Source organism: Cervus elaphus, chromosome 18 (assembly GCF_910594005.1).
Source record: "Cervus elaphus chromosome 18, mCerEla1.1, whole genome shotgun sequence".
Classification (NCBI taxonomy): Eukaryota; Metazoa; Chordata; class Mammalia; order Artiodactyla; family Cervidae; genus Cervus; species Cervus elaphus.
In genome coordinates, this window is record NC_057832.1 from 113345414 (window position 1) to 113359568 (window position 14155).

Sequence of the window (14155 nt, forward strand, 5' to 3'; positions counted from 1 at the left end):
TAATGTATTATTCATGACTCAGTCACAGATAAACAATGTGGCAACATAAAAGCAAAGCATTAAAAAGCCGCATGTATCACAGAACCCTTTCACAGAGGAATAAAAGTTCGGGAGGAGCAGGTTTTAAATAGGTAAATAAATAATAAATAAGGCAATTTAGGGAAATCTTTTTTTATAATTAACCTCATGTTCTAGATAGTAAACTCCTTAAGGATAAGGACAGATCCTAATCCAAATTCTACAAAGTTCTAATATGTTACATAGTATGGCTCCTCAACATATTAAATACTACTTTAATTCATTTATACTATAGCTGATATTTTAACATACATGCTAATAAGGACTCACCAAATATAGACATTTGGGTTACACATTCATATTTATAATTTAGTAAGTGGAAAACCAGAAATGTTTGATAATTTTCTAAGATTTATTAAGCAGGGAAATAAAAAGGATTTTCTGATATAGTTCATGTGTATTTTAGGAAGAAATCTGTAAAAGCCCTCATGGTGATCTCACTTGAGGGCAGGAGAACGTGCGGAGGGGAATCTTTTATGATTTTCCCTTCTAATGTCTCTAATCTTGCTTTTCTCCTACTATTATATTAAATCAAAGACCATGTTGTCACTCCCAGGTTAAACATAAACTCAGGGGAAAGCCCACAGAGAGTCCTCAGATTTAACATAATCATCTTCTCCAGTCTGAACAACAGCTACTTTGTATAGTTTTCATTGTGAGTTATGTGTTCAGTTGACCTAACCGTGCTTCTAACAACAAAGTCTCTGTCTTAAAATTCTTCAAAACAACACTGTCGCCTCACTGGAGTGCCAGCCACCTTGTCTGTATGCTGCCACACTTGGCCACCACCTTCTCCCCTTCGCCATCTCACTCCTGTTTCTTTCTTATGTCCCAGGCTTCTCTAAAAGCCTCTCCCCTAAATGCATCCTCTTCTGCTCTCCTGTGAGTTCCCCGAGCATCTCATGTGCGAAGTGCTGCCATCTGACCATGAACAAGACAGACCTGATCTCAGCTTCATGGGCTATATAGTCAAGCTGGGAAGAAAGGCCTTAGCGAACAGAAATAATTAACACAATTATCAAAAGTATTCAGAGTATCTGAACAGAGAAAAGAGGGAAGCATAGAAATGTAGAGCAGCCGAGCGTAACCCAGAGCGATGGTGGGGAACGTCCTTGAAAGACTTTCCTGGTGGTCCAGTGGCTAAGACTCTGTGCTCCCAGAACAAGGGGTCCAGGTTCTATCCCTGATCAGGGAACTAGATCCCACATGCTTCAGCTGGGAGCTCACATGCCACAACAAAAACCCCGCAAGTCACAATGAAAGATTCCACATGCCACAACTAAGATCCAGGGCAGCCAAATAAATCAATGAATATTTTTTAAAAGTCCTCCATGAGGATGTCAGGACCCCACCATCATGGCTTTGGCAAGAAAATCAAAATTTTCTCAAAAATCCTCCTCTAGTGGGAGGGAGCAACATGTACAGAAACACCTTAAGGCAAAGGAGAAGGGGGAATCTAGAATCTTTTAGGAACAAGGAGAAAGAGGGGCTCAAGATGAGGATGTGGAACGCCCTGGACCCAAAGCATGTCTGCCACGGAGGTGCCCTGTTCCCATCCTCCCCACTGAGCTGTAAGGAGGGCAGCTGGCTCCCCTCGCCCAGCAGCAATCCCTTTATGATACACCACAGCCTACCCCTGGGTCCACACGGTTCCCCGGCAGCCTCCAGCCTAAGCACAGGGGAGCAGGAGGATATGGTCCTTTCTGAACAACGCAGGTGTCCTCGAAGAGGTCCTCTTGCTCTGGACCTGCAATGGCTTGGACAACATTTTGCCCAGTTTGTTTCATAGTTCAGAATACTGATTACTCTACTCTTGCCTCCCAGCCTGAGGCTCTCTCTAGACTTTGTTGTAGAGTGAGACAGGATGGTTTGTTTTGTGATTCAGTGACTGAACACTGTATACAGATACTATCAGTTAGACACAACAAACATCACTGGCTTCCCAGCTTCCAGTGGGAGCACTAGGAAAACCGAAACTATTGTGAAGACTTAGAACTTTCTTCTAAGAAATTCCACATCAGCTATGTCTCAATGAAGCCGATAATTCTCAGTAGGTTGTTTCCCCTTTTCCTTAAACAGATAATTACAGCAATTGACTGCTGCAAGTGGCACGTTTGGAACAGCTCAAGCCACCATAGAGATGAGAAATGTTCACTCAATTACTTGTGGTGAGAATGTAGAGTGAGCTACTTGTCAACTAATGATGGTTACAAAAGGCTTTCCCCTTCAAAGGGACCAAAGGATCGACTCCTTCAGCTTAGTAAACATACCTTAGAATAAACCTCCCAGACCTTCTGCGAAGGAGCAAGTTTTTATCAGGGGTGCCTGTCCACCATCTAGGCGGTCCCACCACTGTGTACCAGCCATGGAGTTAGACTGTGTGAGACTCGGGGGTTGACCCCACTCTCTACTCTGGTCCCAGAAAGTCAGGTAACTTTCATCATCCTGCGCTGAAACCAAGTATAGATTCATGGAGAAATTTCAGGACTGAGGTCTAAGGACGGTGGCAAGTGACACCCCTACCCCTCAATGCCTCTAGATGTGAAGGCGTGAAGAAACTGCTACAAGCAGCCACTGCAGAGACTCAGGGAGACCAGACTGAAAGCAAAGGCTACCCAGAGCCAAGGCATGAAGGGAGCAGACGTGAAATCTGCCCGCACTGGGTCTGAATTGGTCCTTTCCCACACGATTATTGAGGAAAGGCTGAAACACTATCCTGCTGTACTTTGAAAACCATCCCAATGTACAGAGATGTTGTCCTTGTATTCTTCCTTTAAAATGACATGTTGGGAGCTTCTCTGGCAGTCCAGTGGGAAGACTGCATGCATCCACTGCAAGGGGCATGGGTCTGATCCCTAGTCCAGGAACTAAGACCCTACAGCCACAAAAAAAAAAAAAAAAATTTAAATAAAACAACACACTGGATCACGCATTTCAGTTTATCTCCCTTCCTTCCCAGGAAAATAAGTCAATTGTCCTTCAACGCTTCAGGTTTAATTTTGTGGATCTTCACTGAATAAAGGCTATAAAAAGTTTGCATATCATTTCAACAACTGTCAAAATACTGTAAAATATTAAAAAATACAAATGTGTGCATTAGCTAAATGATGTAATTATATGATTATACTCTTGGATGCTAGGTGAAAATCACTACTGAATACCTTAAAGAGCCCATGCATGCAAAGTAACAGACACTTCTCTCATTTTTAAAAAAGGTCAACAATATTTTATTTGTTTAAATAAGAATTTGCAAGGATGGCCAAATCCAGGCCATATTTGTTGGTCTGGCCTACATACTATATAAATACACATACGTACATATACAGCTCTGCAGGGTAACAACCAACTTGGGGTGGAGAGCAGCTACTTCCTTTAGGCTCAGAATGAGCCGTCAGTTTTGATTGCTATAGACAAGGTCCACTTCACCCATTTTGGGACCTCACCACTCACTGGAAGGTTCTAAATCTGGACCTCTGATTCGAGTGCACACGTTAATGTTTTGGCAACTAAGTACAGATTTATTCATATACTGAAGAAACCTGACAAGGGAAACCAAATAATCAGCACAAAAGCAAATAATGATTTCAGGTGAGTAAAAACAGGATTTTTCACATTCTTGGTTTAAGATTCATAACCACCAAATAGGCATCGATCTTACCTGTAGGTCTTTTTCTTCTATCTTCTTTTGGAGCACTTCAAGGCACTTGGTAAAGTCAGTATGGTCTTGATCAGGAGTTGAAATAATTTCACAGCCCTGTGTTAAATAAGATAAAAGGTAGAAGTTAGTAATGATGTCGAACGAGGAACAAGATCAAGAGCTATAAAAGTAGAGAGAGAGCATCACACGTATCCTATGATGCCTGTGTTATACCTTGATCATTAAAATCATTATCATTATCTTTCTTATTTCACATAACAGGATCTCTCAGAAATGATGTTGGACTACCAAAATAATGATCTGATTATGACAATCATTTTACCCCAAAAAAGTACAGATAATACTACATTAATGGTCTTTAAAACTCACTGCTGTGATAACATTCAAGATTAACATAAGGACATCGGTATGAGTATTACAAAATATACTCACAGTGAAATGAATTCAAACTAAAATGAAACTACTTCTAATAAACATTGAGTTTCTTTGAGCAGACTAAGTTTATGTACATGAATAGAAAAACTAATACCGAGCTAATGATGAACTGATGAACTATATTTTAAGTAAAATCAAGTTAGCTGTCCTATAAAATTCCTTTACAACACCTTTTTCCCCCACTTAAAAAGAAGCAGGGAGAGAGATGGCCTGTGTAAACACGCCTCTCGGATTATCTTTGGGACATAATGAAGTTAATTTATAAGTTCTTTGTCTCCTCTACAACAGATATTTTACCTAGTGAAAAACACTGAAATATATTTATAACTGTAACGCCACAAAAGTGCCAGCTCTCTGGCACTAGTGAACTGAGACGGTTCGAGAAACAGTGTTTTTGAAATGACACCTTCTCCTCCAATGTCTTACAGAGGCAAAGGTACGTAAAACCAGAGCACAGCGAGACTTTGGACTTCGTAATTCAGGAATAAAACAATGTGACGTCTCTGACAAACAGCTGAGTAAGGGAAAGTTAAATGTAATCTAGTATATAAAGTTGCCATTCAAAGAGTTCTCAAGGATACAAAACACCCATACTGGCTCTTAAATTATTCCAGAAACCATTCGCAGTAGATTTAAAGGTTCTTCTTTAACTTCAAGGTCTCTTGAAAGGTGTTGGGCTCAAGCTGTGCTTCATTCATTTATGAGTGTCCTACAATGTAGTGACCAATGAAAAAATTAATTTCTCATCATTCAAAAATATATTATGTCCTAAAAGATGCATATGTCATTTTTACAAGATCATCGATAAATACTTTCCTGACCCTAAAAGAACATTGAAATTTACTATAATGGCCAAGCAAGGATATAAAGTTGACTTCTCTCAGGCTAATACCCCTAAAAAAAGAAAAAGACACAAGAATATGCCAGAGCATACAGGAATATTATCAGAGAAGAGGATATTAGATTGTCAACAAACCAAAAAAACTACATTGAAACTTTCTGGAGGGCAGGACTTATATTTTTACTACTGTTCCCAGTGCCTGGCACCAGTGTGCTATATAGTTAAGTGTTCAATAAATAAAATTCTTGAGGAATGAAAAGGTCTGTTGGCAAATGTGGTAGGACAGCGTGGCATCTTATTTTATTGCCAAATATGACAATGATTGATTATCTTCCTTTTTTAAATACTAACCAGAGAAATAATCACTCCAACAAAGGGAAACAAAACTAAAAAGGCAAACAGAAATAGCAATAAAAGAGATGCCTAATAGATCATCATCTGCTTTCACTGTTATCGTCCCAGAATCAACACAGATCCACAGGAAACATTATAGCTAAAGAGAATCCAAGACATCACCTATGTAGTCCCACTATAACAGTTTGCAGATTAAGACAATAAAAAGAAGTTTAATTTGACTAAAAAACTGGACAGCAAGGTATAATTATCAGCAGGTCACATTTAGAAATCCTATTTCTTTACTCCCATGACATGGGAACAAATTCCTAGATAACTGAAAGACCAAGGTCTTCACACATGCTTTGCTGCTCCATCAGGTACAACTCTTTGCAACCACACGAGCTGTAGCCCACCAGGCTCCTCTGTCCATGGGATTCTCCAGGCAAGAATACTGGAGTATTCTTGCCATTTCCTCCTCCAGGGGATCTTCCTGATCAGGGATAGAACCTGCGTCTCTTGTGTCTCCTGAATTGCAGGCAGATTCTTTTACTACCACCCCAAGTTCTTACCGGAGAAGGCAATGGCACCCCACTCTGGTACTCTTGCCTGGAAAATCCCATGGATGGCGGAGCCTGGTGGGCTGCAGTCCATGGGGTCTCTAAGAGTTGGGCGCGACTGAGCGACGTCCCTTTCACTTTTCACTTTCATGCATTGGAGAAGGAAATGGAAACCCACTCCAGTATTCTTGCCTGGAGAATCCCAGGGACGGGGGAGCCTGGTGGGCTGCCGTCTATGGGATCGCACAGAGTCGGACACAACTGAAGCGACCTAGCAGCAGCAGCTGCAAGTTCTTACCATATCTCTAAAGAAGCCCAGGTCTTATGATATCTCTAAAGTTGGCTCCACAGAATATTAATAAAAAAGCTACTTGAACTATAAGACTTAGGCTTGAATAAAATCTTACTTCATCAACTTCAGATGGACACATGGAGAAGTTTAAGTAAGGACGCAGAGACAGATTACCAGCACTGAAAAATTCAGACTGTATCTAAATAAACTAAAAATGCCTACAAACTCTAACCAAAAGCATTTATCAGTCATCCACAGTTTTTTAGAATTTTGACTAGTTTAAATGATCCTAATATTATCACAGAATAAGGATAAATTCACTAGAAGTAGAAACAGCTCCAGGAGTCCACTCAGGGCAGCTTTTGACACCTAGAAAGGTCACCTACAACACAACACATAGGTCTTTGGCCAATGAAAGATGTTTTCACTGTCTTCCGGGTCTTAAGATAACATATTAATATCTAGAAGAGGAAAAATATAAAAGTAAAGATGAAAAACTATCATGATCCTGCAGACAAGAAAATCATAGAAATATGCTCATAGTTATTTGTAATTATTGGTAATACAGAACAAAGTTCAACTCCCTGGAGTCATAAGAACTGGGCTCTATGAAGATATTCAAGATATGAGACTTGGCCAATTAAAGATAAGGAAGCTGTGGTACATACACACCATGGAATATTACTCAGCTGTTAAAAAGAATTCATTTGAATCAGTTCTGAGATGGATGAAACTGGAGCCCATTATACAGAGTGAAGTAAGCCAGAAAGATAAAGAACATTACAGCATACTAACACATATATATGGAATTTAGAAAGATGGTAATGATAACCCTATATGCAAAACAGAAAAAGAGACACAGATGTACAGAACAGACTTTTGGACTCTGTCGGAGAAGGCGAGGGTGGGATGTTTCGAGAGAACAGCATTGAAACATGCATATTATCTAGGGTGTGACAGATCACCAGCCCAGGTTGGATGCATGAGTAAAGTATATAACATTCTAATAAACAGTTTCCAATGTTAGTTTCCATTAGATATGTGTATTTTACGTTAAGATATAGAGGAATTTTCCTAAGCATAAACCATAAAATTCAACTACTACTATCTCTAATTTTTCTCAGTTGCCTGATATATATATATACACACACCATACATATATGATTTTAAGATATATATTTTTTAGGATACAAATTAGTGTTTTATGAGCCAGCAGGTAGCTCCAATCTCATATTATGCATTTTTCTTGTGTAATTTTTCTCACTCTACAAATAGAAATTTAAATAAGAATTCTAAAAAATAGTTTGCTTTATGAATACACCATTTTTTTCAAAATGGATTGTTTTCCAGTACTACATTTTATTGATTCTTTTTTTTTAATTGATTGTGTTTGATACTAAAATTGGAAAGAAAAAGACGGACTGACATTACAAATTTCACTGTGTCAAAGTCAGAGCTATTCTGAATCTGTTCTAACCTAAAAAGGATCTTCTGAAGATGAAGCGCCACAATGCCCACTCTAAAGTGCTTTGCAATAAACTGAGATTTGTTTTAGCCCTAACAATATATAACTTACTTCTCTGAAAAATCAGAGAACCTTAAAGGTTCTCTTAAAATAGGATAATTAAAATTGTGATCTATTGATAATTATCTTTCTCATTGAAATCAATAATAAAGAGTAAAATTTGATTACACGTCTTGTTATTTGAGATATGAGTCACTTTATATGAATTATGATCTTGAATCTCAAGATAACTTTATAAGGTAAACGTAATTGTCACATTTTAAGGTATGTACACTGAAGTATGTGCTTGGTCGCTCAGTCAAGCCCCACTCTTTGCGACCCCATGGACTGTAGCCTGCCAGGCTCCTCTGTCCACATGGCCTCTCCAGGCAAGAATACTGGAGTACAGAGAGCTTAAATAACTTGCCCAAGTGATAAATAACTTATCACAGCTGATAAGAATAGAGTATGTGATCAAAGAAGCCCATACTCTTCACCTACCATGCTTTGTACTCAACCCTGTTTACAATAAACTTTGGGTATTTTGGAAGGTTTAAGCAGAAAAATGCCTTTATAATTTATGAAAAGTGAAAAGTGAAAAGTGTAGTCACTCAGCTGTGTCCAACTCTTTGTAACCCCGTGGACTCCAGCCCACCAGGTTCCTCTGTTCATGGGACTCTCTACACAAGAATACTGGAGTGGGTTGCCATTTCCTTCTCCAAGGGATCTTCCTGACCCAGGGATTGAACCTGGGTCTCCTGCATGGCAGATTCTTTACTGTCTGAGCCACCAGGGCAGCCCAATTTACATGAATCTTTATTTAATTGGTTTTCCCCAGTTTTAAACACCTGAAAAGTCTTTAACTGTCAGGCAGACATGAAACCTGCCTGATTCCACGCTGTTTACATTGTAGCCCAAGGCTTGGAGGACTCAGCGTACCCACAAACATCTGAAATGGGCAGTGAATGCTTAGTTATCCTTTTCCTTCCTTTTTTTCTGCATTTCTAACTCATTATATTGTCGCTATATTTATCATTTATGATATAATTCACTTTTTTGGCTATTAAACATATCTTTCTGATCAATATCTCTGTATAGAAGGGTTTATTTCTGATTATTTTTCTTAGACTTGAATTCTAAAAATGAAACTACTGGAAAAGTTATAAGAACATTTTTTACGACTCTTGATAGATTGCCAGGGTGTTTCCTAGGAAGGTTGAAAATACGAACATTCCTACTGGTGTATGAGGATAAAAAAAGTTTCTTCTTTTAAAATGTAATACTAGGAAAGATAATTCATCATGAATTTCTTACTGTGAATTAATTTACTTGCTATACTTCCTCCTTAATTACAAACAAATCATTAAGGAAAAGACTGTCATTGGAGAGGAAGGGAAAAGAAAGACAATTCTGGAGTGTGAAGCAGGGCTGGTACTAGAAGCGGTCTGCCCAACTGAGGACTGAGGTGGTAAAGAACAATATGACAGAAAAGGACGGTTCTGGGAGGGGAAACAGGTGTCAATCAAGGGTGAAGAGGAGGAGGCAAGAAGATGTCAAGATCGCCTTTCAAGCTGACTCTGAAAACAAGAAATTTACTATCCCATCAAATGAGAATATTGGTAATTTTTTTTTAAAATAAAGCAATCATATAATATGAGTTTTGCAGTGTCTTAAAATTCTAGCTCCCATACACTATTTTCCCCTATCCACTACTGAAGCAGTCTTTCTTTTTGTATGTCGTTTTTCAGTCCCTAAGTTGTGTCCAACTCCCCGGACTGCAGCACGCCAGGCTTCCCTGTCCTTCACGATCTCCCAGAGTTTGCTCAAACTCATGTCCACTGAGTCAGTGATGCCATCTTGTTGGGATACGTTCAAAAATATTTAGGGAGATATACTCAAGAGTCTTAAAGAATTGAATATATTACATTTTTAATAATGAAGTTCCATAATCTTTTATTAAACTGAATTGACCAGAACTCTGTAATAAGAAATAGCCTGCCAGATTAAGAGAACAGGAGGCATAAAGCAAAATGACTTATACTCCGAATAATCAAAGATAGAGATCTAAAATTAGCCCAAACTTGTTCTCAAATTTGCTAAGAAGGGGAATAGTTACATAAAGCCAATTGGAATCTAAATGATCTATGTGCCTTGATACAGGTATGAAAATTGGCTTTTTACCCTGTAGAGATGTTATCACAAAAGTAACTATTTCCCACTTTCCTCTTTATTGTATAAAGCATACTGTGGTAGATTGCTACTTCAGTTTTATTTACCAGACTTCTAAAAACATTGCTACTTTTCAAGGTAGAAATTATCAAGTGACAACTGATGAGAAACAATTTCTTCAGCAAGAATGTCACATGATTAAACTCTTAAAAACTCTTAAGTAACAGATTGCCTAAAATAATCAAGTGTTCTCTTTCTGTTTTTCTAGATGGTATATAAAAGAAAAGAATAAATGTAATTTAACCTTGCAGCAATTCTCCATTCAATCCCAAACACAGAGAGACATTCTAATCTGCTATAATCTTCACTGCCCTGGGTGTTGTAAAATAACCTTTCCTTTCAACATGGCATTGAACAAAAACTTTAAACATTTCAAACAAGAAAACCACCACTTCTATTAACAGAAGTCAAACGTCATTTTAAAACAGCACAAGGTCTCAAATGATGGCTTCTTTGCTAAGAGCAGAGTCAAGAGTTCGCAGTGGAAGAGGGTGCCTAAAAGATTTAACACATCAGGCTCAGAATGCTTTTTTATAGCCTGCTTGCAAGGCTGCCCTTTGGACTAGTCCTGGAGGACTTGAACGGTAAACAGTTCCCTACACTGACAGACAACTTTCCCCCACAGAGGCTCACTGTGCCTAACTTACTTGTACAAACAACACGGTTTACACTGAGAACCTGTTTTGTTATGCTTGTTGTTTGTTTGGCCCCCAGTAAATTCTGGGCATTAAGTCCCCAATGAGCTTCCTTGGTGGCAACACAACACACTTCTTACAATGTGATTAAGGGCATCGTGTGACTCCACTGGGAAAGGACTCTTCTGACTAGTGACTCATTTTCTCCAGAATTTCTGCAGTGCCTTTCCTTTAGCTGATTCTGCTTCCCAGCCTCTCTCTGTAATAAATCACAGCTGTACGTCTGACTATATACCAAGTCCCATGAGTCCTCTCGTCAATTATGGATTGTGGAGCTCGTCATGGGAACCCTCAAGCCAAAGAGCTACAGATCCTTCCTCCCTTAGGAGGCTTGAATAAGCTTCTACTTTATTATGTTCCTACAAGCACGCAGACCCAGAGATCTGGTCTTGTCCGGGGGCTGTTCCTTCACACCCACTACAAACATGCCAAGGATGGAACTGGTATCCACTGGCTCTCTTCCAAGTCTCCCCAAAACAGCGAGGATGTGGGTGCGATAGGAGTGGGAGCACTGAAGGAATCCAGGGGAGGCGGGGGGTGGGGGTGGGTGTTCAATTACTCAGACCTCAGCAGACACAGAAAAGGGAAACTGAATACTCACAAAAGGAAGCTGCAAGATTTCCTCAACCTGTGAAACTGATTCTCACTTTACTTGGAGAAAACTCTCTTTTCATCCAGAGAGTTACGGTGTAATGGCCAAAAAAGTGCATGCATTCTGCGGTCAGAATCCCGCTTAGATCCTACTTAAACCATTTCCGACCTCTGTAAGGTTGTGTAAATTGCTCAACCCCTCTGTGTTTCCATAGTCAACTGTAAAATGTAGGTGACAGTTCCAACCTGATAGAATGTGATGTAAGGAATAGTAAAGTGTTAGTCGCTCAGTCGTGTCCAACTCTTTGCGACCCCATGGACTGCAGCCCGCCAGGCTCCTCTGTCCATGGGGTTCTCCAAGCAAGAATACTGGAGGGGGTAGCCATTCCCTTCTTCAGGGGATCTTCCCAACCCAGGGTCTCCTGCATTGCAGGCAGATTCTTTACCATCTGAGCCATCAGGGAAGGCTCAGGCTGTAAAGAATTACATGAATTTATAAATGAAAGTAACAAAGGATTACATGAATTTACAAATGAAAGTACGCATAAAAGTGTCTGGTATTCTGGAAACACTTCAAAGTAATTATTGCCTATTACTCTTTTCAAGATTATGTTGAAATGGGAGGGGGTTTCAAAAGGGAGAGGATATATGTATACATACGGCTGATTCATGTTGAGGTTTAACAGAAAACAGTAAAATTCTGTAAAGCAATTATCCTTCAATAAAAAATAAACACATTAAAAAAAAAAAGATTACGTTGAGAATTTCTCACCCCAATCTTTAAAAGTAGAGAAAACCTGAAACACAACAAACTTACAAGCGTCCAAATATATTTCATCCTTTCAGAAACCAACATACTACCCTAACTGTTAATGGATAAAGGGTAGTTTCTCAACAGTCAAACTCACTTGAGAAGCATAATACTAAGGTAAACAAAATTAAAAATTTGGCAAACTTACTTAAAATGATACTGTTTATGGTGAATTTTCTAGAGGGACCTACACACTGTCAAATTTCACAAATGCTTGTGATCACAGAAGTGTTTTTTATACTAATATTGTGTGGCACTTCATGTGAATCTTTTTTATACCAAGTATCTAAAAGCAGCATTAGATAGCCGAGTCATACAAACTTTCATGAGAATCTACTAATTGCTGGGATCCCAGAATGAATGACAGAATTCAGGTTGCAGGAGACCACACATTAATAGGATAAGGAGGAATTATGATAAAAATTAAAATTATGATAAAAATTATATCAATCAGGTTCTGCAAGGAAAAAACAAAGGAAGGAATACATAACAGCTACGGGGGAGAACCTGGGGGAGAATTGATGAGAAGAGGGTTCCATGAGCCAAATGAATGAGGAGAGAGAATCAGTCACACAGACCCCACAGATCAGAGTTAGAGGAGAAGCAGCACGTTGGCCTGGCCCTGGAGTCATCGCTGAGGCACTGGAGAGTGCTTAGAAATTTAAAGAGCTCAGATATTAAAGAATCTGCCTACAATGCAGGATGTCTGGGTTCAATCCCTGGGTCAGGAAGATCCCCTGGAGGAGGGAGTGAAAACCCACTGCAGTATTCTGGCCCGGAGAATTCCATGGACAGAAGAGCCTGGTGGGCTACAGTCCATGGCATCACAAAGAGAAATTTAAAGGGCAAAGGCTCCCCCTTTTCAAATGCCTTAAGTATGCTAAACAAATCAAAAACAAAACAGGCTTTGAAAAATAAAGACAATTTGAAAGGACTACGATTGAGGCAAGCACAAGAATGAAGGTGTATTCCTGAGACAGACTCACATAAAGTCCCCTGCCTGTCTCATCATTCCCTTCCTGCGATGCTAATAAGCAGAAGCCAACCAGTTGTAAGAATATAAAGTGAAGAATCTGTCATTCAGTTGTCAATGGAAACTGCCTGTCTATAATTCCCTTAACAAAGCCTTTATAGCTCAGCATATGTTAATTAGTTTTAAAGCTTAAGCCTAAGAAATTACTGTACTCAGGGGATGTGTGTGTCTGTGTGTGTGTGTGTGAGTTTTACACTTAAAAAAGTATACCGATAAATGGAATTGAGCTTTATATACTTATACAGTTTTCTCCATCTGGCGTAAGAGTCAAACTTGCTAATGTTTTAAATTTCTCATAGTCCAGCTTGCCTTTTCTCTAAATTAATTAATTGTGGACTGCCCTGGTGGCTCAGATGATAAAGAATCTGCCTGCAGGCGGAGGTTCGATCCCTGGGTCATAAAGATCCCCAGTATTACCATGTCTAAAATATGTTGACATCTGGCTGGGCAGAAGTGGGTAAGAGACACGGCTAAGGAGAAAATAATAACATACATGAGATTAGGCAGAGCAATGCAGAAGTTTTTCACTGAAGATTAAAAGCATCTGTCCAGATTCTGTTAAATTTAAAGAAAATTGAACCCAAGGCATTGTCAAACTCAAAAGAATGTTATCATTGACTATGAAGCAAATTAACATTCATAAATTATATATTTATGGAAAAGAAATGACTAGAAATCCCTTTAAACCAATGTTACTAAGGATAGTTATTCAAAAGCTCTTAAGTAAACAATTTTGCTAAGTAAAACAAAATACTACCACTTAACATTAACATATTCTTTAAGCACTTCGAGAGCTCCTCTACATGTGTAACATTCAGTTCATCAGTTCAATCAGTCGTGTCTGACTCTCTGTGACCCCATGGACTGCAGCACGCCAGGCCTCCCTGTCCATCACCAACTCACGGAGCTTACTCAAACTCATATTCATTGAGTTGGTGATGTCATTCAACAATCTCATCCTCTGTTGTCCCTTCAATCTTTCACAGTCTCAGGGTCCTTTCCAATGAGTCAGTTCTTCACATCAGGTGGTCAAAGTATTGGCATTTCAGCTTCAGCATTAGTCCTTTCAGTGAATATTCAGGACTGATTTCCTTT

At 39.2% G+C, this 14155-nt stretch overlaps 1 protein-coding gene across 4 annotated transcripts in view; it reads right to left on the reverse strand.

Moving 5' to 3' along the window:
* TPK1 (thiamin pyrophosphokinase 1) overlaps positions 1 to 14155 on the reverse strand; it is a 358776-nt gene that overhangs the window by 175332 nt on the left and 169289 nt on the right. For all 4 annotated transcript variants that reach the window (XM_043871993.1, XM_043871994.1, XM_043871991.1 and 1 more), the window contains exon 6: positions 3737 to 3832. In XM_043871993.1, coding sequence (XP_043727928.1) covers positions 3737 to 3832 — 96 coding nt within the window. The remainder of the gene's footprint in view (positions 1 to 3736; positions 3833 to 14155) is intronic.